This window comes from Sus scrofa, chromosome 4 (genome assembly GCF_054392235.1).
Source record: "Sus scrofa isolate SSC_HxYL_T2T_F1_AM1 chromosome 4, Sscrofa_HxYL_maternal_Yorkshire_Landrace_v2.0, whole genome shotgun sequence".
NCBI classification, from domain to species: Eukaryota; Metazoa; Chordata; class Mammalia; order Artiodactyla; family Suidae; genus Sus; species Sus scrofa.
In genome coordinates, this window is record NC_139386.1 from 95,287,349 (window position 1) to 95,314,127 (window position 26,779).

At 48.5% G+C, this 26,779-nt stretch overlaps 1 protein-coding gene across 1 annotated transcript; it reads right to left on the reverse strand.

Annotated features, from left to right (window-relative positions):
- Window positions 1-26,573, reverse strand: FCRL6 (Fc receptor like 6). Its single transcript, XM_021089590.2, is given in 14 exon segments — window positions 1-271; window positions 274-301; window positions 378-409; window positions 3,152-3,223; window positions 3,787-3,876; window positions 7,220-7,324; window positions 7,722-7,847; window positions 8,239-8,514; window positions 8,637-8,921; window positions 9,473-9,739; window positions 11,235-11,255; window positions 16,777-16,939; window positions 19,148-19,221; window positions 26,538-26,573. Coding segments are annotated over 12 exon segments (1,500 nt in total). The 5' UTR covers window positions 16,880-16,939; window positions 19,148-19,221; window positions 26,538-26,573; the 3' UTR covers window positions 1-176.
- Between the last annotated feature and the right edge of the window lie 206 nt (window positions 26,574-26,779).

A 26,779-nucleotide genomic window follows, 5' to 3' on the forward strand; every position in this document is an offset into this window, starting at 1 on the left:
AACAGACTGATAACACCTTTATTAACGGATAGATTCTCCAATCATGTATCTTTTAAAACATGTAAGGGGTTCTGGCTTCTGGGCTCAGGAGCAGGAGGACCCACAGAAGGGGTCCTGGCTTTCTGGGGAGTGCTGGAGGCTGCGGCTGGATGGGCATGCATTGAGGGACTTCATCACTAGCAGAGGCCCTCCTCACTGTCACCAGTGGCATCTTTGTGGCTTTTGCTTCTTCTATTCAGTCCCTTGGCTGGAACCTCATGGGGCTGCAGGTTCTCACCTCGGCGTAGATGACAGAAACGTCCTGTGGGTGAGTCGGGCCAGGGTGAGGAAGCAGATATCACACAGAGGTTAAGAAAAGAGCAAGAGTCCCAACTCACCTTTTTCTTCTGGGTTGGTTTGGCAGGCTTGGCTGTGGGGGGCAAGCAGGATACACAGGTTAGGGTGTTGGGCTCATGGGGTGTCTCCCTCCCATCTCCTAGCTGGCATCTTTCTCTAGGGAGCATGGGCCAGGGCCGGTGGCAGGGCTGCTCCCCTCTTTATTTTTTTCTTTTTTTTTTTTTGGTCTTTTGTGTTTTTAGGGCCACACCTGTGGCATATGGAGGTTCCCAGGTTAGGGGTCTACTTGGAGCTGCAGCTGCTGTCTTACACCCCAGCTCAAGGCAACGCCGGATTGTTAATCCACTGAGCAAGGCCAGGGATCGAACCCGAAACCTTATGGTTCCTAGTTGGATTCAGCTGCGCCACAACAGGAACTCCCCCTCCCTTTACTTCTCAGGATCCCTCACCCTCAATCTGAAAACAGGTGGGCCTGGAAATCAGGAGATACCAGCTACATGACCTGAAGCCCATCACTTGCTCCAAGTCTTGGCTGCTTCCACCAGGAAAGGGGGGTGGTGGTGACAGCGACCGCCTTACAGGATTACAGTGAGAAGCGAGGTGTCCAAGATACTTTGAGAACGTCTACTCCATTAGACACCTACTCTATTGCATCAGGCAACATTTTCTTTCCTATCTTTTTATTAAGGCTGCACCCACGGCATATGGAGGCTCCCAGGCTAGGGGTCGAATCGGAGCTGTAGCTGCCAGCCTACACCACAGCCACAGCAATACCAGATCCAAGCCAGACCTACACCCAGCTCACGGCAATGCTGGATCCTTAACCCACTGAGCGAGGCCAGGAATCGGACCTGCATCCTCATGGATACAAGTCAGATTTGTTCCTGTTGACCCATGACGGGAACTCATGCATCAGGCAACATTTTAGGTGTGAGAATTACATATCTAATGTATCCAGCTTAGCTCTAACAGACATATGATTCTATCTATCTCATCTCACATCAGTCTTGCCAAGTACGGGTCCTTGATTCCCTCTCACATTGGGATGAGAAAACCCAGTGATGAATAACTCTCCGTAGCCAATTCCACAAGAAATGGAACCATGGGCAGATAATGAATCTTTGCAAACATGAAACATTCTTCCAATGGTAACAGAACCCGTATTCCTTTTCCTGTGCATCTTGGAACATCACGGCTCTTCTTCTTTGGGTTTCAGGTCCCTGCACCCCCCACCAGGAAAAGCCAGCTCAGAGCCTGTGTTGGGAGCAGATCGCTTCCCACCCAACTGCTGCCCCGAATCCTGCCTTCACCTTTGCTGTCTGCTAGGACTAAAAGGATCACGTTTTCTTATTTTCCTTAATGTGCTAATGAAAACCACATAGTCTGAGGTTGCCTTCTTTTTTTCCTTCTTATGTTTGGTCCTCACTGTGACTCTTTTCAGGAAGGAACTTTGCCCATGAGTGCTTTTCTACCTGCCTGGCAATGCTTTGGGCAGCACATGATCAGGTCCTGGGTACCCTGGGACATGCCCTGAGTCCAGGAGACTCCTTGGCCGTCCACCTTCCCTAGTACCCTTTATGGGAAGGAGCAGAGCTCCTAAGCTGATTCAAACCCATTTTACAGACCAGAAATTGAAACCTTAGATGGGGAAGACATAAAAGCAAGCTCTCTGTTTTTGAACATACCAATCTTTAAGGTTTCTAGGACTTAGGTTCTATTCCTAGCAGTTTATAATAATCTTACAAAGTAGGCCTTATTGAAACTTTATGTATTAGGTTAGGCTCACTTGCCCAGTCACACAGTGGGTATATAAAGTCAAGTTTTGAACTCAATTCTGACTCAGAAACCCACACTCTTCCCACAATTCCACATTGCCTAAGAGAGAGGACTACCCCATCCCCTGCCTGTCATCCTGACTCTGGGATCTGTAGTCAGGATTCATGGTCTTTCTAACTCTCTCTTACAGCTGGGATTTTCCTAGTATTTCTCCTTGACCACCAGCCAAGACAACAGAAAGGGTCTCTTCCTACCCCTGGACCTGGTGCCCTGCCTCAGCAAGCACCCTAGTTAGAGCTTGAGCCAGTCTCTAACTTCTCTTAATTAATTAATTTATTTTTTTTAGGGCCGCACCTTTGTCATATGCAAGTTGCCAGGCTTGGGGTCGAATTGGATTGTCCTATTTAGACTTAGACTCAGGCAAAGACAAACTGTATCATTCTTTTTCCTTGTTTCTTCACAATGGTTCAAAAAAAAAAAAAACCCTCTCTAGTTGGGATGGTAACAATAGAGGGTGATGATGGCAACAGTAGAGGTGTGGGGGGATCATGCTGAGGGTGGTAATTATGGTGGACGTAGTGGTGTTTGTGGTGGTGGTGGTAGTGAAGGAAGTGCTGACGGTGGTGAGGGCAGTGACAGTGGTCAGGGTGATGATGATCTGGGCGATGATGATGGTCAGGGTGATAACAGTGGTCAGGATGATGATGGCGGTCAGGGTGATGGTTGTGGTCAGGGTGATGCTGGTCAGGGTGATGGTGGTCAGGGTGATGCTGGTGGTCAGGGTGATGATGATCTGGGCGATGATGATGGTCAGGGTGATAACAGTGGTCAGGATGATGATGCTGGTCAGGGTGATGCTGGTCAGGGTGATGCTGGTCAGGGTGATGATGGTGGGCAAGGTGATGATGGTGGTCAAGGTAATGACAATAGGATGATGATGCTGGTCAGGGTGATAATGCCAGTAGTGATACCTTACCCCCAGTTCCAAACTTCCCCTTTATGTTACCAAAGATATCAAGTTTGGCCCAAGATCACTCACCATCATTCTCATTTGGGGTTGTATATACCTCAGAGTAGATAATCCCGTCATCATTCTCATTCTGGCAATGAACTGAAAGAAGGAATGCAGCTTGAATAGAACCCACCTGCCCTCCCACCTCAAGACCTAAATATCCTGAAGACACATGTGGAGGGAAGCCAATCAGAGGCTCTGTTTTGGGGAGAACTGGCAAAGGTAGGTGGTTATTAATGTAGGATATCCATCTTGGCAGGAGGTGTCTGCCCCCTGAAGCAGGTTCTAGCAGCTTCCTCAGCCCCCATATTGTTTAAACTAGAGCTTGGCAAGCCTTTTCTATAAAAAGACAGTGACTACCTGTGCAAACACCCAGCTCTGTAGTGTGAAAGCAGCCGTGCATGATACATCCATAGTGTTCTTTACGAAAATACTTGGTTGGCCAGATTTGGCCCATGGGACTTGATCTAAACCTCCTTCCTGGAAGCCAGACTCCCTTCCTGCCTCCTTCTCCCACCACCAGCTCCACGCACTCGCTCCTCTAGCGCTTCCCAGAAGCCATCTGCCTCCTTCCCCAGATGACTCTGACTCCTGAGACTTCCATGAGCCCTTCCTTCTTCCAACTTCCCTTAAGAGGCCCTTTTTTGCCTTTATGGACTCACCCTGGTCCTGCTGCAAGTCCTTACAATTGATGTTCAGCAGGTGCTGCTCTCCACCTGCCTCTGGGGGCAGATCCTGAGGTGGAAGGGGCCCTAGGAGACGCAAAGGCACAATTCACTGAGCAGGTTGGATGGTGGGGACAGACAAGCTGAGACAAAGAAAGTCAGTTACCTTTTTAGATTGTATTAAAAATTGTTTTAATTAAATTAAAAAAAAGAATGTCAGTAGAGGCTGCTGGAGGTCTGAGGCTGGTTTGTTAATGAGCGCTAATTCATAGATCTGGACATGGTTTATTTTTACGGGATATTTCCTTTGAAAAATAACCCAGAGGGTAGGATGGCTTCATGGGGGTCACAAATGGGGAGGAAGCAGGGTTGGAAAGGATGGTTCACACCTTTTTATCAAAAGGGCCCAGACCCACCAGTCAAGCTGCTTTTCAGAAGGAGGAAAAGCTAATGATTTTGACAGCACACCAAGTGTCAGAAACAAGGCCAGGGAATTCAAGTATAGTGTCTCCTTTATAGCAAAACTCCTAACCCAGGGACTGGCACAAAGGTGGATGTCAAAAAAGCCCCCCTTCCTGGTTCTTCCATGACTGATACTCTTCACAACCACCTTGCAAAGTCGATACTGTGATTTCCATTTTATAGATGGGGTGACTTACGCTGGGAGAAGTGACCCCTCCGAGGGTCACTTTTCATAGGAAAAGTGGTGGAGACAGAATCTTAACCCAGTGCGTACGCTACTTCTCCCCTAACATATTGCCTCTGTGATAGCAGGTGTTTCCAGAACTTTAAAAATTAGCCTCTGGGCTAGAAATTGGGTCACAGGTGGATTTTAGAGCAACTGGTTTGTGCCCCATGTCCAAGAAATATTCATTAGCTCTAATAGCAAGAAAGCATCGGAGTCATCAGGTAGGACCTTTGTAAATAGCTCTTCCCATAAAACCAAGGGGGCATTTGTGGAGATTCAGAGAGGCCCCTGATTATTAAACATTCCCTGATGCTCATTTGTCATGGCTCTGTCTATGAGCCTTCATGCATGAAGAACACCATGAATTCGATGGAACTGGGTTTTATGGGAGGGGTGACAGTAGGAAGTGGAATGAACACTTTTAAACTAACAAAGCAGAACTTGTACACTTATGTTAAGTGCTACTTTGAAGTGGACTTCCGCATGACCTCATCTTAGTTCTAGTGACACCACCGTTGGTCAAAATATTTGGAAAATTGCCTTCAGACATACAGTCTGTGGAATACCTCCAGCGGTGGCATGTTTTTGTTTATTGAGGAATGGATATGCTCTACAGAAATGGGGAAGGGTCTTCTGGAGCTTGGCCTGGAGAAAGAAGCTGTGGTTCTGTGTTTCTCATGGAGCTATGGAATTGGGCCTGAAGGTGGTTTTGAGCTCCTGAGATTCTGAGATGACAGAACCACCACCAGGAGTCTTATTTTCCCAAGACACAGGCTTCTTAATGAAATGGAACCCAGGTGCTCCCAGGTTGGCAGTGGGAATGGGTGGAGAGGGAGAATCTCTGCATGAAAAGGGATGCTCCTTGGCTCCCCATGAAAGGCACCTTCCTCTTGAAGATCTTTCACCAGTGACTGCTCCTCCACCGTCTTGTCTGGGGCTGGGAGGGAAATGGCTGTGCTGTGTTGCTTTGCCTTTAACGCTCTGACCCAGAGGTGAGTGGGGAGAAACACCTGTGTTGCCGAGGCCAGGCTGGACCATTGGAAGGAGGCTCTACGACAGGTGCAGGGATGGTACAACTCACGGTCTCCAGTTCATGGTCTCCTACTGCAGCTGCCTCCCCATCTAACTCCGTTTTTTTCCTACCACACAGGTGTACTTTAAAGCAACTCTGGCCTGCATGGAATCTAGACTCAAGACTAAAGGAAAGGCAAGATGGGAAGCTGGATGGACAGAGGCTGCTAAATTAAAAAGAGAGGAAGTTGGGAGTTCCTATTGGGGCTCAGTGGTAATGAACCCAACTTGTGTCCATGAGGTCATGGGTTTGATCCTTGGCCTGGCTCAGTGGGTTAAGGATCTGGTGTTTAGGTGTGGTATAGGTTGCAGTGTGGCTTTTATTTGACCCCTAGCCCGGGAACTTCCATACACCAAAGGTGTAGCCCTAAAAAAAATAAATAAATAAAGAGAAGAAGTTAGAGGCTGGCTCAAGCTCTAATTAGGGTGCTTGCTGAGGCAGGGGACCAGGTCCAGGGTTGGGAAGAGACCCTTTCTGGTGTTTTGGCTGGTGGTCAAGGAGAAATACTTGGACTGCAGGACTGGGTGGTCTTTCTCAAAGAGTGGTTTGGCTTAGCTCCCAGAAAAGGCAACACAAATTCCTTAAGGGAGGGAGCTGAGAACTTGAATAAGCAAATCCAGTTTTGGATGTCTATGAGAGCAATTACTTTTGCTCCTGGCAAGTGGAAAGTAAAAATGTTGCCTCTGGGGAGGAGGAAGAAGGTTGGTTTGAAGTTCTGTAGGTGGATTTGGAGTCCTAGGAATAATAGAACCAAAAAGCTTTGGCACTGGGAGCATTCCCTTCAACATGGCCCCAAGCAAATAAGGGTTAGAGTTGGAATAAATTTGTAGCCACCCAAGGTGATTGCTCTGGAAGCCAACATTCATGCTTAATTACCAAGACAGGAAGGAGAGTCTGGGAGTTCCCTGTTGGCCTAGTGGGTTAAGGATGGCCTTGTCACTGCTGCAGTGCAAGTTCAATCACTGGCCTGGGAATTTTCACAAGCTGCATGCTAGGCCAAACCAATAGATTACCTAGAAATGCCATTTATCTGATTATTTCCACTTCTTTCTCCCTAGAGAAGTCTCTCTATAGAATTTTTCTCAACTGAATTTTTTTTTCTTTTTAAGGCTGAGCCTGTGGCATATGGAAGTCCCAGGCTAGAGGTCAAAAAGGAGCTGCAACTTCAACCTATGCCACAGCCACAGCAGCACCGGATCCAAGCTGCATTTGTGAACTATGTCACAGCTTGTGGCAATGCTCAATCTTTAACCCACTGAGTGAGCGAGGCCAGGGGTCGAACCTACATCCTCATGGATGTTCGTCGGGAGTAATGGGATCAGTGGGAACTCCTCAACTTAATTTTAACTAAACTTTCACTGACCCTGATCAGAGGAATTAAAGAGTGGATAACAGGAGCAGAGGCAGCTTGGGAACCCACCAGAGGTGCTCAGACGAGAATGAGAATGTACTGAGCCTACTCTCAGTGCCAGGCTAATACATCAGGTATGACATCAGGGTGACTGTGTTAACTCAGACCTTACGACATCCCGAAAGGGAAACACTTAGTGAACCTTAGAGGGAACTGGCCCAAGGTCACCAAATTAGTAAATAGCAGACTGGGACCACACCAACCCCCAGTCCTCTTTACCACGCTTCCTTCCTAAGTGTTAACATCCACGGATGCTCACCCAGGGGACAGCACTGTACGAGAGCAGGTGTTTGTGAGCACACACGTGCACTGGAGTTCTTGTGCCTTCTTTCTCTTCTACTAAGCAGAACAGAACTCTGCTGACCTTAAAGAGAGAGTTGGAGGCCTGAGTTGGTTCCATCATATTTGCAGCCACAGACTCTATTTCCAACGTGAAAGGACACCAGCCTACATCTCTTTGGGCTTATAAGAATTCCTCTGTTTGTGCCCTTATTCATGCTCGGGGGACAGAACTGTGTTTGTGTGCATCTCTGGATGAATGGGTGTGTGAGATAGTGTGTCCATGTGTGTGAGTTCTGCCAGCTGTCAGTGTCCCCCCCCCCATGGGCCCCTTTGTGTGACACATGAAGAGAAGTCCCTCCCCCCGCCCCAATACACAGGAGAAGGAAGCAGCTGGTCCTGTCAGGCTCTGGCTTTCCGACGGCTGGGCTGTGTCTGCCATAGGGATTGAGCAACCAAGAAAGCCGAAAAGAGTTACTGACCAGTTTTTCTCCAGGGTCTGAAATACCCTAGAAGTGCAGCAGCAATGACCATCAGGCCAAGCAGGCTTGCAGGCAGCCACAGAACCAGCCCGTTGCTGCTGGTGGGGGCAGACAAGACCGGAAGACCTGGGGGGTGAGTAGGGGTGACCATGAGCACTCAGGATGAAATTCACAAATGTCCCCCAGACTGGCACAGGAGGGGCACAGTGGCTGGCATGAGCGGGACCACATGGTCTGGAGGAGCCATGCTCATGTAAATTCCTCATGGATCAAAGGATGTCCTCGGGGGAGGAGCAATGCCATGGATGACCATGTGGCTCCCCACTCTCTGTGGACGTCATTGTTTCCCCACCGGGTTGGCTGGACAGATACCCCAAGTAGGTCCATGCCCTGTTGGTCACCTAGTGCCTGTTCTGTGCCCAACACTGTGCCAGGCATGGCTGGAGGAACACAGAGGAGTGAGGTCTGGCCCTGGCAGCTTGCTGGGGCTCAGAGCCCAGTTGGGAACAAGACTTACCGTCCAGGGAGAGGGCCCCAGGTTTGCTTGTCTCTTTGGAGACACTGTTCTCAGCCTCACAGGAGTAGTTCCCAGCATCCCGCTCTGACGTCACCCGGAAGAGGAGGGAGGCGGCTCTTCCGCAGGGAGCCACGCGGTTCCCCAGCATCTCCCCGTTGAGGTAGAAGGAGTACAGGACCGGAGGGGAGCCACTCTGGGCCTCACAGAGGAGCTCCGCCACGTCCCCCACGGCGAGACCGGTGGGTCTCAGGGTGAGTAGCGGTTGGGACACGGGAGCTGTGGCAGCACATAGTCCAGCTGGAGCACCCAGCTCCTCCCTTCGGGACCCCTCCCAACATGTCGGGCACCCCACTGCCCCCTGCCCAGGCCCCTGGGGTGTGTCCCCTTTCCTCACTTACCCCTCACTCTGATCTCCAGCTGAGGGCTTCGTTTCCGGATCTGGCCACTCTCAGGGGCTGCTTCGCACCAGTAAAGGCCGGAGTCCCCTTCCTTGGCTGCTCGGATGTGGAGTTCTGGGTAGAGGACCCTGGTCTGGAGGGGGCGGCTATCCTTGTGGAAGGAGAAGCGGAGCCTCTGGGCTGGCCTCCGGTGGTGCAGCTTCGTCTGGCATTTCAGGGTCAACGGTATCCCCTCAAGGAGCTTGTTAGAGGGGGTGGCCCTCAGCACAGGAGGTGGGAACAGCTCTGGGGAGGGGCAGCCCAGGGCTCAGGAGGGGAGACCTGGACCATTAGGCCCCAGGAGGCCGAGGTCTGAGCTTCAGCACATCCCAGGCCTCGCCTCAGGCCCTGCCCAGCCCCCATGGGAAACTCTGTCACTGTCTCCCAGCGCCTGGCCTCTCATCTTACCCACCAGCTCTGAAATAACACCCACAGCCCCAAGTCCCTCTGCGGTTCCAGAAGGTCAGTGCCAGAAGGTCCTTAGAGGTCACCTGTCCCCAGAGAAGAAGGATCCTTCCCAGGGTCTCAAGGCGGGTGAGCAGTAGGTCTGGATCTGGGCACTTCCTTGCCCCAGCCTGTATCTTCCACTCCTTTTCTAACTCCAGACATGCCCCTTGGGAGGTGTGGGGGTGGGGGTCGGGCATGTGGACAGGATCCTAGACATCTCAGGGCCTGAGGATGCAGTCTGAGAGATCCAGGGCAGCCAGAGAAAGGGGTACTGCTGAAGGCCTGCTGACCTCTGGAGAGCAGACCCCTGAGCAGCACCCAATCCCCCCTCCCCTCAAATGGAGACTCACCTTGGACCTGAACCATGACAGTCTTTGAAATCCCTGTGATCACATGGCGATTGTGTGTCATGTTCCCAGTGCAGTGGTACAGGCCACTGCTGTTCACTGTTGCTATCCCCATGGACAGAGTCTGGCTGTCCTCAGAGAGATGGAGAAATTTTCCATTCTTATAGAATTTCACCTGGGACAGTAATGTGTTATCCCTTCCTTGGCATTTCAGAGTCAGGCTGTTTCCTTCAAACATGGGATTTGGTCGGACTTGGAGGCTCAGCTGGCCTGAGACACAGGAACAGGGTCATCCTGGAGCTGCAGGGCATCAGTCCATTTTCTCCCTCCATCCCCAGCCTAATGCCTTTCCCATGGGGATAGAGGCTCCTGGACGGCAGCTTTGCAGCTGCCACTGTCCCCTGGTCCTTCATGCCAGACTAGGGCAGAGCCTCTGCTTTCCTCCACCCCCTTCCTCCCTCCTTCCTCTTCCCTTCTCTATTCTCCACCCCACTCCTCTCCTCTCCCTGTGTCTTCTCTCTCGCCTCCTTCCCTCCCACCCTCCTTGTCTCCCCTCCCTTTTTTTTCTGTCTTTTTAGGGCCACACCTGCAGCCTATGGAAGTTCCCAGACTAGGAATCCAATCAGAGCTGTAGCTGCTGGCTTACACCACAGCCACAGCAACGCCAGATCTAAGCCACTTCTGCAACCAACACCATAGCTCACGGCAATGCCAGAATCTTAACCCACTGAGCGAGGGCCAGGGATCAAACCCGAGCCCTCATGGGTATTAGTTGGGTTCGTTACCACTGAGCCATAAGTGGAATGCCTCTCCTTGTCTCCTTTTATGCTGCACTTTCCTCCACCACCTTGACAAGCTTGGGTCAAGTTGGGTTCCTTCCATCCATTGTTTGGCCTTGGTCCTCCTGATCCAGTTCTCACTCCCCCAGAATAGTTTATTTTTGCCCTGGTGACCCCGGTGCAGCTCTTTCTGCAGCATCCCTCTCTGGCATCACAGAACATGTCCCTGGAGATCAAGGTGTTCATAGACCAGGGAGTTCCTGTCGTGGCATAGTGGAAATGAATCCAACTAGGAACCATGAGGTTGTGGGTTCAATCCCTGGCCTCACTCAATGGGTTAAGGATCCAGCATGAGCTGTGGTGTAGGTCACAGATGCAGCTTGGATCTGGGGTTGCTGTGGCTATGGCGTAGGCCAGTGGCTACAGCTCCAATTTGACTCCTAGCCTGGGAATCTCCATATCCCGTGAGTGCAGCCCTAAAAAGACAAAAAAGACAAAAAAAAAAATCATAGACCAGAGTTTTCACCTATTTGACAGAAGCTCCATGGAGGTTGGTAGGACAGGACGGATTACAGGGCAAGGGTGGCCTAGGGAAAAAGAAGCTAACCTACAGACAAAGGTACCTGCTTCTTTGAACATTAAAAGAGAGAGAAAGGCCCAGGACCTTGATGAATAGGGATTACAGGAGCTCCAGAGTGACACCAAGAGGAGGAGACAAAGGCCACTGCTACTCGTAAGGGACCTGGATAGAAGCCCAGAGCCATTTTTCTAGGACTTGCGTGCCCTATCATAATGCTCATCCTGAGATGGTGGAGTCCTGAGTTTCTCCTCTTCCTGGCCATTAGTGAAGACTCCTGAGGAAGAGGCCCAGTCTTGTGCTGCTCTGAAGATGTTTGGGGTAGACCCAGTGGCCCTGTCTTGTCCCTATCTGTTAATTTTTGACCCAGAGGCACACTTGGAGATGAAAAGATACAGATAAGACTCACCAGTTTTCCCAACACAGGGAACTGCAAGAGAACAAAGAGCTAGAATTAGATTAAGTAGCAGAAAAAACTTTCTGACAAGGAGGCCTGTCACCCCATAAATGGATGCTAACATCCATTCAACCAATCAGCGACCCAGTCCTCTAAGTACCTAACCATGTCAGCACCCTATCGCTCAGTCATCCAGCCCCTCAACCACCCAGCCATCCAGTTACCCAACTACCCAGGTACCCAACCACCCAGACATCCAGCTAATTAACCACCCAGCACCACCCAGTCACCCAGCCACTCTACCACCCAGCCACTCAATGTTTATGGTGGACCTACTGCCTGGAATCCTTTGCCCTATCTCAGTTCAAATGTTGCCTTCTTAGGTGTTGCTGGGGTCTCCCAGTCAAAAGAATTCTCCTCAGTCACCATCACAACGACCTACTGTATTTTCAGCACACAAATGATCACTATTTGAAATTAGCTCATTCATTAAATTATCTACTTGTTATCACCTGTTGCCCTCTGTCTCGAATGTAAGCTCCAGCAGGCACTCTGCTGCCATGCTGTCTGTATTTGTTCACTGCCGTATTGTCTATGGTGAGGGCCTGTGCCTGGACCATGGTCTGTGTTCAGGAAGCATATGTTGAAAAAAAACGCATGAAGGCTTTCCTTTTTGCACACTCAGGTGGGCAGGGAACAAAAAGTAGAAGACCTAGGACTTCTACTTACAGGATGAATGTGCCTGAGAGTCCTATTCACACAAACAGAAGAACTGAGAAAAGATAGGATCTGATTCCCATGGTCCATCTGTCTCCAGAGCTTTGGGGAATAGAGTATGGAAGAGATCAGAGGAAGGAGGTGAGGTTTCCCAGGAGGAGTAATCATTAAGAGATTGTGGGATGGAGTTCCCGTCGTGGCTTAGTGGTTAGCAAACCCAACTAGCATCCATGAGAATGTAGATTTGATCCCTGGCCTTGTTCAGTGGGTTAAGGATCCAGCATTGCCATGAGCTGTGGTTGTAGGTCACAGATGTTGCTCAGGTGTGGTGTTGCTGTGGCTGTGGCATAGGCCAGTGGCTTTAGCTCAGATTGGACCCCTAGCCTAGGAACCTCCATATGCCACGAGTGCAGCCCTAAAAAGAAAAAAGACTAAAAAAAAAAGAAGGAAAAAGGAAAGGATTGTGGGACTTGGACAGGTAGCACAGATGGATGAGAGGACCATAACAGGCCAGTGCCTCACATACTGTGTTGTACCTTGTACGCACTGCACTATTGCGCTTTTAGGTGAATGACCATTTGAAGACACAAGGTGGCCAGGAAAGAGAGGTTACACTGCAAGAGGATGACAGATCAGGCTGGTATGATCAGTTCAAGGGATGGAGGACCCTAACCTGAGGGACACAGTTGGAAGATATAGAGCAGTAGAGAGTATTCTGGCCTTTGCGGCAAAGGGTAAGATGATGAATGGTGTAGGGCTGAGTACAGTCAGTTCAGCCAGTCCCTAGGCATTTACTTATGTCCTTCATTGCTGACATTGTCCTAGGTGCTGTTCAGAACCCCAAGAAATGCAAGGGTGGCCTTGGGAGGGATGGATGAAGACCCCCTCAGCAGATGTTCACTCACAGGCCATCATTCTTGCTATCCGCATGGCCCAGGACACGTTCTCTATCTACTCAGCTTAGGGTCAGCTCAGCCTCAGGTTCTCAATGTGTGCAGAATGATGAGTCTCTTCCTTACCATCCCTCCATCTGTGCTCCTCCCATACCTCCACCTCTATCTCTGTGAACTTGGTGTAGAGAAAAGCATGCAGGCTTTGGAATCAGGTGACCTGGGCCAGACTCATGAATCCATCTCTTTCTGTGTGACTTTGGACAAGTTGCTCAAAGTTCAAGATTCTCCAGTCCCTGGTTTCGTCTATTTGATGGAAACGATCGTAGTCATTTTCCCCTTACAGAGCAGTTACAGAGATTAGATTGACCCACTGCCCGGGAAAGTGTTTACTACATTAACTGAAAGCAGAAAGAAAGCCTGACCTCAGAGTGACTAAGACCTTACTGAGTAGGGATGCCTCCCTTCCCTTTCTTCTCTACACTGGAAAATGATTTTGCAGCTATGAAGTGATGTGCAAAAGGATTGAGGGAACTGAAGCCTATAATGAGGGAGAAGGCATTCAGAGAGCATGGACACTTCAAATGAGCTCATGACCCCAGATCCCGATGACCTACTGTCCAGGGCACTGCAAGGCCTTGGGGTTGCAATTGCAGAACTATTGTGCATGATCAAGACAGCTGCCAACTGGGGACAAATAGAGTGACACCTCCTTATCATGGCTCCTGTAAAGAGGAACCAAGGGGGCTATAGGCTGAAGATGAGGTGACAGTGTGATAGGAAGCCAAGGGCTATTTTCAAACTCAGTTGCACAATAGAGTTCCAAGTGATGGAGGCAGGGGCCACATTGAACACTGCACTGGTCAGGCCACTGTGGGAGGGAACAGACAGCCCAGTTTGCAGTCCACTGAAAAAGCCCATCAAGACCTAGCAGACCAGGACAACCAACAGAGTCTAGAGACCATCTCCTGTTAGAGGGCATTTATCTGAGAAAGATGAGACAGAGTAGGGATACACAGTGGCTTTCAAATACTTGACAAGCTAAGCTTAAAAGAAGGGAGAGATCCATTACTTTACAGGGCAGAAGTGGAACTAGTTCACAAAGTCAGATCAGAGAGGCAGGTTTCAGCTCAACAGGAGGGATTGTCTCATGGTCAAGCTTCACCACATTGGGATAAGCCACTTTGCCAAGTGGTGGCTCGTGCAGCTGGGAGGGTCGGGTGTCACGGATGCTGTGTGTATATAGAGGGGTGGGGGTAGGATTCCGGTACTCAGAGCGAAGCTGGCTAACACACAGCTCAGAAGAAGAATAAGGTTAACCTGCTCAACCTTAAACACATCTTTAGTGGACAGCCATGTCCCAGCAGGTTCAATGTCAGGGCTCCTAGCCTTGTATCCCTAGGAGCCAATACTAGTAATAGGGACCATTTATTGTATGGCCTCTACCCTGTCAGGAACTTTCCATGAATTTGACTTTCTAGTTTTGTTTTGGTTTGTTTTTAATGTATTGACATTTTCACTCATAAACATACAGTTTGCATATATAGGGAAAAACAGGTTCTGAGGACACAACAGAATACCAGAGACAGGCAAGCAGTCAGAAAAAAGATCACCTCTAGAGGAAAACCATGGAATTGCATTCCATGCTGGTGTCTATGTAAACTCGCATAGGACAATGAAAGATCATACAGGATCACAGTTAATGTAGAAAATAAAACGTGGGTCATTCTGTCTCAATGGCAGGACTTTCTTCCATAAGCCAGATCTCATGTCCTAGTCTGGCTCACGCCCATGACATAAGGAAGTTCCTGGGCCAGGGATGGATTCCAAGCTGCAGCTACAACCTGCATCACCGCTGCAGCAATGCCAGATCCTTAAGCCACTGCACTACAGCAGGAATTCCCTACTTTCTAGTTTTACGTGGTTTGAATCCAACTGCACCCAGACTAGAGGTAGTGAAGTAGAATGGAGACAGCACAGGATCTGACATCAGATAGACTTGCTCTTGTTAGTGGGGTAATTCTAGGCAAGTTTCTTAATGCCTTGGCACCTCAGTTTCCTTGGCTGTTTAATAGGGATAAGAAAAAAAAAAAAAACTTGCCCTATAACATCCTGAAGGTTAGCTGAGAAAACGTACAGACTACAAGTTAGGTATTCAGTGTTTTTTGTTTTCTCGGCCTCTCTGGCCACATCTGAGAGGAAATAGCACCTGAGAGGAAATAGCAGTTCTACCCCCTTTTTTTTTTTTTTTTTTTTTTTTTGTCTTTTTGTCTTTTTGCCTTTTCTGGGGCCACTCCCGCAGCACATGGAGGTTCTCAGGCTAGGAGTCTAATCGGAGCTATAGCCACCAGCCCACGCCAGAGCCACAGCAACACGGGATCCAAGCCTCATCTGTGACCTACACCACAGCTGATGGCAACACCAGATCCTTAACCCACTGAACAAGGCCAGGGATTGAACCTGCAACCACATGGTTCCTAGTCAGATTCGTTAGCCACGACAGGAACTCCAGCAGTTCTACCCTTAACGGTAACTCTGTTCCTACACATTTAGCTGTGGGGTCCATATCTTAGGCTGGTTTTATGGGGTCCGGAGCATCAGGTGTGACTCAGTCATGCATGGGCTCCCCTGCGCTGCCCACTGGTCAGCCAGCCACTGTCTGCCCTTCACTCTCTCTTTACTCTCCGCCATCCAGATCCTGAGTGACACACCAGGAAGCTCTGAGACTTTAGTCAACACCAAGGGCTACTCTCGTTAAAGGAAATGATTGGCCCTTGGGAACCTCCCCTCTGGAGGGTATCCAGGTGGGAGGCCATCCTGTCCCTGCTCTCACTGGGAGCACAGACCTTCTCACTTGTCCAAACAGCCATTCATAGAACACACAGGGCAACATGGTGATGTTGGGGGAGGAAGAGCCCCAAGTGGAAGAGGTATTTTCCTCCCAGGGGCAAAATTCCCACCGACTCTGTCCAGGAAGAGAGTATATTTAGGAATGGCTTTGCTTCTCTGGTTTAATGAAATCAAATAAACAAACAAACTCCTGGGACCATATTTAAAACAAGTCAGCTCAGAAACCAGAAACTGAAGTGAAATAGATGCCCTAGCCTTTTTCCTATTAAGTGTAGCAGGTGACGACGGCTGAGGCTGAGTGGAGTCCAGGGGAGCCCAGTAATCACCACACCCCACAATCCCCTGCCGGGAAGCCACTCCCTTCAGTCACTGGCATGGGGACCAGGTGAGCAGATCAAAGAGAGAGATACAGATTCAGAAGAATAGATTTGATCCCTTTAATCAGCATGGACCAGTTAGACTGAATCAGACCCCTCCCCCGCTCCCGTCCCAACAGAGGATATAGGCAGCAGAAGGATGGTCCATTGGAAGAAGGCTTTGGACACTCAGAGCATAAGCCTCTTGACCAGGTGAGAAGCCCAGTCATTGCCGACGGGTCCTAAGAAAAAGCTAAGGCTTCTTAAAACTCCTTGTAAAACCTCACTGTCCCTTGTTGAACAAACTGCACAGAACTGTTTTTTTTCCCCCCCATTTCCCTGATCTCTCTTCTGACACCCCCAGCAGCTCCCTTTCCTTCTATAATTTCATTTTCCTTTGGAAATAGGCTTGATGGATATTTCAATCTGATTTCACAGGGTAAAATTGTCGTTGGGCCTCAGAAGGTGATTTTCAACCTCCCTAAATTAGCTCTGACGTATCTAAGGGTGGCCCTTCCGAGGACCCAGGAAAATGAACAGGAAACACTGGGACTCCCCCACGACCCATCCCCACGGCTTCCATCCCCGTCTCTCTCAAGCACGCCCATGTGCACGCACCTGTCTCAAGCTCCAGCCATAAACCCACCTGAACCGGGAAAGGTAAAATCAGGAACATTGTGTCTCAGGAATGACTTACAGTCTTTGGTGCCCAGGAGGCAATGCTGGCGCTTGGTAACTTACCAAAGAGCAGTGCCACGGTCCAGAGCAGCATGGGGTCTGGCTTGGCGTGGAGGATGAAACACAGAGGAGATGGAAGGCAGGGTGAGGCTGGCAGGGAGAGCATCTAGGCCCAGGGGTGGGTGGGTGACCCCCTCTGACGTGAGTGGTGTTACCGCTCGATAATCTAAATACAGGAAGTGGGGAAGAAACTTTAAGATCTCAAATTGATAGTTCTTCTTTGGTAGAGGGTGTGCTACATGAAAGATCTTTCTTGACCGTAAAGCATAAGGGGGTCAGCAACATCCCTGGCAAGCATGTTTGGACGTTCTCTCTCTGGTCTGAAAGAGCTCATGCTAGGAACTAGTGTGGGACATGGCTATGGAACGATCCAGAGACTGCCGGAATCTGCTTGGTCTCAGCATCGCTAGCCTGGAAGGAAGCACAGCGCTGGAAACACTAAGATCATCCACCCCCCACCCCAAGTGACCTTGACTTCTCCAAGTTCCCCTCTTTAAGGAGAAATGTGTCTGGACACTGCAGTGAGTTGGAGAAGTGGAATCTTAAACATGGTCCACAGGACCATCAGCTCAGGAGTGAACCCCATTTATCGCGGGTTGATGAGATTGGGGTAGAATGGGGCTGGAGTTTCCGAACCTGAGGCTTTAAGATGGTCAGGTTATCATTTGGAGAACTACTCCTTACAAGATGTTATTACTTTCACTCAGCTATAAAAAAGAATGAAATAATTAACCATGTGCAGCAACATGGATGGATCTGGAGATGATCACACTAAGTGAAGTCAGAGAAAGACAAATATCACATGATATCACTTATATGTGGAATTTAAAAATAATGATACACTGAAATGATTTATGAATCAGAAACAGATTCACAGACATAGATAACAAACTTATGTTACTGAAGGGGAAAGATGGGGGAGATGGATAAATTAGGAGGTTGGGATTAACTAATATACATTAATAGATATAAAACAGATAACCAACAAAAACCCACTGTATAGCACAGGGGACTCTACTCAATGTTTTGTAATAACCTATAAGGTTATTATAGAGATATATAAGACTATATATCTCTCTATATATGTATCTATCTATTTATATATATATATCTACTATAGCAGGTATATATACAAGACTATATATATATGAATATATATCTATATATGTCTTCTATATCTACTAGATATATAAATGAATATATATCTGAATCACTTTGATGTACATTGAAATTAACACAACACTGTAAATCGGCTATATTTAAAAAAAAAAAGACACCACTAAGAGAGTGAATAGGCAAGCCACAGAATATTTTCAATACATACGGCTGGCTAAAGATTCATATGCAGAGTATAAGAATTTCTACCAGTCAATAAGAAAAGGATAGACAACCCACTAGAAAAATGGGCAATATTCTGAATAGGTACTTTACAAAAGCAGATATCTAAGCACCCAATAAACACAGGAGAAGGAACTTGACTTATAAATCACCATAGAAATGCAAATTTAAATGGCAACTGTGCAATAGAGATTCTCATACTAAGTGAAATAAGTTGGAAAGAGGACAAATACCATATGATATCACTTAAACGTGGAATCTAAAATATGACGCAAATGAACCTATCTAAGAAACAGAAGCAGACTCACAGACATGGAGAACAGCCTTGTGGTTGCCAAGAGGGAGGGAGGGTGTGGGGGAGGGATGGAGTGGGAGCTTAGGGTTGATAGATGCAAACTATTATATATGGAAGGGATAAACAACAAGGTCCTACTGTGTAGCAAAGTCTCTCTGTATTTTCAACGTCCTATGATAAACCATAATGGAAAAGAACATTTAAAGAGTATATGTATGTGTGTGTATGTATGTATATATATAACAGAATCACGTTGCAGATATTAACACAACATTGTAAGTCAACTATACTTCAATTAAAAAAAAAATTGCAATGGGCGTTCCCGTTGTGGTGCAGCAGAAACGAATCCGACTAGGAACCATGAGGTTGTGGGTTCGATCCCTGGCCTTGTTCAGTAGATTAAGGATCTGGCGTTGCCATGATCTCTGGTGTAGGTCACAATGCAGCTCGGATCCCATATTGCTGTGGCTCTGGTGTAGGCCGGCAGCTATAGCTCCAATTCGATCCCTAGCCTGAGAACCTCCATATACCGCAAGAGCGGCCCGCAAAAAGCAAAAAAAAAAAAAAAAAAAAAAAAAAAAGGCAATGAGATGCCACTACACCCCCCATAAGAATGGCCAAAACTGTAGACAACCCAGTTGCTGGTGAAGCAACTAGAATTTCTGTATACTTCCAGAGGGAATATAAATTGGTACAATCACTTTGGAAAACTGTGGCAAAAGCTACTAAAGCTGAACATACGGCTGCCTGATGACCCAGCATTTTCACTCCTAGATTCCAAAAGACACGTGCAAGAATGTTCATAGCAGCACCACCTGTAACAGATAAAAAACCAGAAGCTACTGGTCTCCCAACAGAGAAGGAAGCCCCTCATCCGCCCACCCCCATCCTCTGAGGACTGAACATGTGAATTTAAGATGAAGCATGGAGAGCTGGGTAAAATACCAGAAAGCACTTTCTGACAGTAAGGTTGTTCCCGGAAGTCTTTAGGGGAGAAGTTTCATATGGTCGGAAAAGAATTTGCAGTGCTTACTGCCAAAGGCAGGAACCGAGAGGGTGAAGTTTCTAAGTTTTCTTGCCTGAGATTCTGTTTCAGTGGAAGTGGTGATTCTCTTGAGACTCAGATGATGGGGAGAGAGGTAAAAGGAGTGAGGAAGTAAAGTAGGAACTGAATAGCTTGCTGGTTCACCTCAAGGTGTTAACATTTATCCATTTTCCTCTATTGTTCTTTTTCCAACAGATCTCTGGGCTTGAGTTGCCTTGAACCTTGCTCAGCTGCAGGTCTAGATGGTGAGGTGACTCTGCAGGGCTTCAGCTAAGGCAGGAGACAGGGCAACCACAAATGGTCTAGTTTGCAAGCTTGAGGGTTTTTTGTTTTTTAGCTTTTTGCTTTTTAGCATCACACTGGCGGCATACGGAGGTTCCCAGGCTAGGGGTTGAAACAGCTACAGCTGCCAGCCTACACCACAGCCCACAGCAACACAGGATTGAGCTGTGTCTTTGACCTACACCACAGCAACACTGGATTCTCAACCCGCTGATTGAGGCCAGGGATTGAACCCCAAACTTCGTGGTTACTAGTCAGATTCGTTTCCGCTGTGCCACAACGGGCACTCCCACTTGAGGCTTTTTGCAGGCAGAGCCCTTGAAGCCTTGCCCCCTGGCTGCTGCTACTTTCACTGGGTTCCAGCAACCTGAGGGAGACTCCCCTACGTCTCACTCTACCCCTGCAGAATGAGGCTTTGCTGCGCCTTCAGAGGTGTTAGTGACACTGGGTCTCTGAGCTGAACTGGTGGCATACCTGTTTCTTGGGGATGAAGATCACCCCAGGGAAGCAGGGCTACTCCCAGTCTGAATTCTTCTGGGACCTAGGCTGACCTTGAATCAAGACTGGGTTGGAGGGGTAAGAATCAAAGCCCATAATACTAGTACTCTAAGGAAAATGAGGGGTGAAAAGGAGGTAGGGACTAAAGTGGGGGCTCTCATCCAGAAGGGGCCTGACACCCAGGGGCCCTCATTACTCAGGGTCACCTGGCAGGGGAGCGGGTGAGGGACGAGGGCTTCTGGGGGATGGGAAGATTCAGCCCCACTCCTAGGCGCTGAGAGGGGAGAGCCAGGCGGCCAGGATTAGGAGGCAGCTCGGGGCATGGAGACATCATGGTGGGTCCCAGGGCCAACCACCAGAGCTTGAATCCTTGTTCAGGATACTCATCTGTTAAGAACATGTGTTTTTTGTTTTGTTTTTTTTGCCTTTTCTGGGGCTGCTCTCGCAGCATATGGAGGTTCCCAGGCTAGGGGTCGAATCGGAGCTGTAGCCTACGCCAGAGCCACAGCAACGCGGGATCCGAGCCGCGTCTGCAGATCCGAGCCGCGTCTGCAACCTACACCACAGCTCACGGCAACGCCGGATCGTTAACCCGCTGAGCAAGGGCAGGGACCGAACCCGCAACCTCATGGTTCCTAGTCGGATTCGTTAACCACTGCGCCACGACGGGAACTCCCTTGTCTTCAGTTCTTACTAGCCACATGCAGCCACCTCAGGTGGCTAGGGAGGCTGAGGAAGTGAGATTTTAACTGCTTTAAGTTTTTCTTGATTTAAATTTAAATAGCTGCAGTGGCTAGCAGATGCCTTGTTGAATAGGCAGGCTTAGAATAATGCCTGGCAAGTGGCATGTGCTTGATGAAGATTAGCTATTGTTTCAAGGAAAAGAAAGGCTTTTCAAGGAAATGCCTCGGGCCATCAGAGCCTTCCTCTCAACCTTAGGTTTTAGGGGTAAGGCCCAGAGAGGTGAAGTAATCTGTGCAAAGGTACTCAGCCATAAAGCCTGCTGGGATTGGAGCCACACCACTCCCTGGGACTGGAGGCCCAAGGAAAGACTTGACATCATGTCTCTGTGTTAGAGTCAAAAGAGAGAACAAACGGAGGAAATTATCAAAACCCTAGAATTTAGGACAGGAGTCCACTGATGATGGAGCCAGACTGAGAATGAAGTTCTAGTCCGGACCTGCAGGGGGCAGACGATACCACGAGGCATTTGATCACCACCCTCTTTCCTTCTCCCTCCTTAGAAACCTGGAGAGAGCGTGGAGAGGCCAACAGGAAAGTTTGTTTCAGGTCTGCAGCGACCCCTTGTGGCTACATGGACAATTGCCCTAACAAAGGACTCCATACTAAAACATCATTCTCCATCCATCCATCCATCCATCCATCCATCAGATTTTTTTATTTTTCAGCTCTTGATCAATCCCCAGCCCATCCTTGCCTCTAGGAGCTCAGGAGGAGACAGGCAGATATTCAGTGCAGTCTCTGTGCTTCTTAAAGCATTTTTCCATTATCCTGTTTCATCACATTGTATTCAATTTGTTTTATTGTCTTTCTCCAGCTCCAGTCTGTGATCTCCCCAAAGCCAAGGGCCAAGTCTAATCATCATGGTGTCTCCAGGCTTAGCAGCGTAAGAGCTTCAAGATACACCCAAGTGGAATTGTTAGAAGTTTTGGAGTCAGAGTTGAGTTCTAATTCTGGTTCTGCTGCTTGCTATGTGGGCAAGGAGGCTGGGGAGGATGGCTTAATCTCACTAAGCTTAGGCATTAAGTCTCCGTGATGGTAATAACGACGTTGGTTTCTAGAATTGTGGAGAGGACTGCACTTATGCACACATGATATTTTGTACACTCATCCCTCCGCCTGAAATTGAGTCCACGGGTACATCTTCTTAGGCGCCTTGTACCAGCAATGCTCTCTGAACCTTTCTCTCCCACGAGTTCAGTCATGGTGTCTTTTTTTTTTTTTTTAAGGTTTTTATTTTTTCTATCATAGTTGATTTACATTGTTCTGTCAATTTCTGCTGTAGAGCAAAGTGACTCGGTCATATATACATATATATACACACACACACACAATCTTTTTCTCACATTATCCTCCATCACGTTCCATCACAAGTAATTAGATATGGTTTCCTGTGCTAAACAGCAGGATCTCATTGCTTATCCACTCCAAATGCAATAGTTTGCATCTACTAACCCCAAACTCCCCGTCCATCCCACTCCCTCTCCCTCCCCCACTCCCCCTTGGCAACCATAAGTCTGTTCTCCATGTCCATGAGTTTGTTTCTTTTCAGTAGACAGGTTCATTTGCGGTCATGCCCTCTTGACCGGATTGTTTCCACAGATGCTTCTGAAAGATGCTTAAGTCTCTTTCATCTTCAAACCAAACCAAACCACTTCAGCTTCCACAAATGCCCTTCACAATCACTCTCTTTCAAATGGTGGAATATGACGGCCCTTTCCAGCCGGAGTTCTGAGGCTCACTGATGTGTCTCAAATGGTTGTAGGCATTATAAGATAGTGATCTTCACAGCCCTCAGGGCAGCTGGGTGGGGCCACACTTCCAGTGGGGAGCAGCTACCTAGTGTGCCATGTAAATAAAACTTGCTCACTTACCCAGTGTGCCATGTAAATAACACGTTCTATATGCGCCACAAAGTCAAAGTGTTTGGGAGGCACTGACGTGCATTCTTCCGTCTCCGTCTTCATTCTTCTTAACCTGCTCTAGTTTGACTCCAGCCTCCTTCCTGTCTCCAGCGCATCCAACGGACGGGTTTTTGTCCACGTTCTGTTTGATTTCAGGCTCACGTCGTTACTGCTGATTCCTCCCTCCTTCCCTACACGCTGGGTCACCAGGACACCTCTCCTGATGCAGCCTCTGCTCCCTCCTTTAGTGTCTTTGAAGAAGTTTTTCCAACCCCAGTCCAGGGCCCGTTTCTCTTTTCACTCTCGGCATCTCTTGCTAAGTACTCCTGTCTGTGCCTGTGGTTCAAACGATCACTTCTAATGCCATGGCTCCCAGATTTGTCTTGCTGTCCCAAGCCATGACCTTGCATTTAAGACAGGAAACGGCTCACTGAGAGCTCCACCTGGAGGTCTCAGACGTTTCTTAGCTCCTCCTGTTGAGACTGAACCCAGCCTCTGCCTTCTAACCCGGTCCTCTTCTGGTGTTCCCTGGGTTCACTGGCAGTGCCACTCACCTTCCAGCTGTGCAAGTCACAAACCTGGGTGTCATGATTGTGATTTGCGCCAAAGGGCAAAGTAGCCCAGCAAACATGTTGGCATATTTCACCATGACCCTTGTGAGTAACAGATGTCGTGTATGTGTGCGTGCCCACGTGCTTTGTATTTCAGTTGTTTACAGGTTCCCCAAGGTCAGCCTGCCCCAGTCCCGGTCATGTCTCATAGATTTCAATGTATATAACCATTCCTAAGGGAGCTCTTTCCTGACCGCTGCCCCCCACCCCCGGCTGGCTCAGGGGCACCGACATCTGTCTCAGCACTTAGCACATCCACCTGGCACTGCAATCGCCTCGTGTGTGCATCCCCCCCATAGGACTGCAAGCTCTCCGAGGGCATGGGGCATGTTTGTCCTGCTCTTTGCTGTGCCTTCAGTGCCTGGTTCAACGAATACATGTAGGAATGGAGACTGAGATAAATACGTGGACTTTAGGGTAGATCTCCCTACCTAAGCTGCTCTGTTGATGCTGAGTTAGCCTAGTATCCAAATAATTCAGTACCTCTCTTCTTCCTTTCCCGGCAATGGGAGATCATTAATTTCTTTTGGCGGGGGGGGGGGGCCCTTGCATTGAATTATTGCCATTCCTTTGAAACACGACTCCACCCCGGAGCTTCCATCATGGCTCATCGGTAATGAACCTGCTTAATATCCTTGAGTACAGGGTTCAATCCCCGGCCTGCTCAGTGGGTTAAAGGAGTCAGCATTATCATTAGCTCTGGTGTAGTTCCCAGATATGGCGTGGACCCCAAGTTGCCATGGCTGTGGCTATGTAGGCAGGCAGCTGTGGCTGCGATTCATCCTCTAGCCTGGGAACCTCCATATGCTACAGTGCAGCCCTAAAAAGACAACCCCCGCAAACAAAAACAAAACCCTAAAAAGCCCCACCTCTATTTCCTTACTTTTAACTGTAAACATACACATTATTACTATACATGACCATGTATTTTCCTAAGCAGCAGGTTAACAAATTCTCAGTTGTGCTTTAGATAGGGCAGCCTTGACTAGAAGCCTGTGGTCACCCAAAGCAGCCTTAGAAATCAGGGAATGGCTCCAGAGAAGGAGCTGGAAACTGATGGAGGCATTCTTTCCTAGAGACTGAGGAAGAGGAGCATATATAATTAAAGCAATAAATTAGATTGGGGAGGGGGCTGTCTGTTTACCATTGTCAGACATAATCTATTTCATGCATTTACACAGAATGCATAAAATAGGTCAGATTTAATCTTTTTCAGTTTGCTTATTTTCTCCTCCGGTTCCCTGTGTAGACACAGAACCCAGAGGAAAACAGGAAGACTATAGACTTTGTGTTTAGAGAAGGTGGTTTGAAAGGATTCAGTGCACTGGACCCTGCGAGGTGGATGCCCAGGAGCAAAAAAAAACTAAAAAGAGGCAACGAGGTATCTGGGGAAGAGAACAGCCCTGGGTTAGAACCCCTGCTGGGCTGCATTCACTGTGCGGCTTGGATCTCACTCTCATTCCTCTCCCCACTGTGTTCATTCCCTCCACTCCTGCCATCGCGGAGTTCTCTCTCCACTGGGTTCTTTTCATCCACATATGGACATGCACAAAGATCACCCCAGAAAATACACTCGCCCTCTGCCTTCCCCATCCCTTTCAGTTCCCACCTATGTTTCTCCTCCCTTTACTGCCCAGCTGCTTAAAAGAGTCACCCACACACACCGTCCCCTCTTCTGCAACCTGTACCTACTCCTCAGTCCCTGATCTGGCTTCAGCCCTCACTGCACCGCTGACCTGCTTTTGTCACAGTCACAGTGACTCCTGGGTGGCCAGCCCCGAAGACTCTTGCCTGCCCTCCAATCACCTGATACTCAGCCCCATCTCTTGAAATACTTTTCTTTCTTGGCATCTGTCCCCCCACTCCCAGTCCTCCTACCTCTCTGGCTACTCCTTCTCATGCTGTTTGCTGGACCCTCCTCTTCCTCTTGATACTGAGCATAGGGATCCTCAGAGTTCAGTCCTGGGGTCTCTTTTCTTCCTTCCCCCTCCCTTTCCCATCTCTTCTTGCTTCTTTTCACCACTATTGGCATTGTCTCCCTAGTCCTACAGCTTTCTCTTTCTTTCTTTCTTTCTCCTTTATTTTTTCTTCCTTCCTTCCTTCCTTCCTTAGTATATAGCACCATGGTATATGGAAGTTCCCAAGCTAGGGGTCAAATCGGAGCTGCAGCTGCCCGCCTATGCCACAGCCATGGCAACACCAGATCCCAGCTGCATCTGCGACCTATGCTGCAGCGTGGCAATACCAGATCCTTAACTCACTGAGCAAAGCCAGGGATCAAACCTGCATCCTCGTGGATACTAGTCAGATTCTTAACCTGCTGAACCACAATGGGAACTCCCCTACAGCTTTAGTGTATGGTAACCCCAAATTTATGTGTTTGGACCTCACCCGACCTCTCTGGTGGACTTTGACCCCAAACATAAAGGGTTGGCTCTCCTCCACTACTTGGGTAGTTCACAAATAGCTCATACTTAACATAGTTGAAATAAAACCCTCATCCCTCTCCTTCTTGCTGGGAACAAACAAACAAAAAATCATACCAAAGAAATGACCCTTTTCACCATCGCTGGCCTCCTCCCCATGTTTTCTCATCTCAGTGAGCACCACCACTAGTTACTCAAATAGAAACTTCAGAGTCATTCCCACAGCTAATCTATTACCCAGTTCTACTGGTTCCTCTCCAAAATATATCTCAAATTCACCTAATTCTCCCCATCTTTACTGCCACCATTATAGCAGAGCTCATGATACCCTTTGCCTACATTACTGTAAAATCTCTTAACCCCCTCAACCCTCTTACCCTCTCACGTGTTTCACACAGAAAAGACATGACCTACTCAGAATACAAACAGACCCAGTGTAAACACTCCTCTGCTTAAAACGTCCAATGTCTCCCCACTGCACTGAGAATAAAACATATCCCTTTTTATAGCGCCCAGCAGAGGGGGGCCCTGTCTCTCCCACCTCATTTGAAGTCTCCCCCTTCCCTTTGCTTTAGATGATCCTTCAGTTCTGCTAACAACCACAGCGCCCCCCTCCGCCTTCACCTGCCGTTCCCTTTGCGGTGAGGTTCTGCCCCGCCCTCACGCTCCCTCCCCTTGTGATGTGCGCATGCGTGTGTAAGGATATAAACATTGAAAAGTCTAACGTAACAAGAAGCTTCTCGGTACCTACCACCCAGCTCTGTTTAATTCTAAAATGTTGTCATACCTGCTTCAGATTGTTGTCTTTCTTGAAGGCATAACGTAGTATGGAATCTGAAGACCTCCCCTTCTGCCTTTCCCCAAGT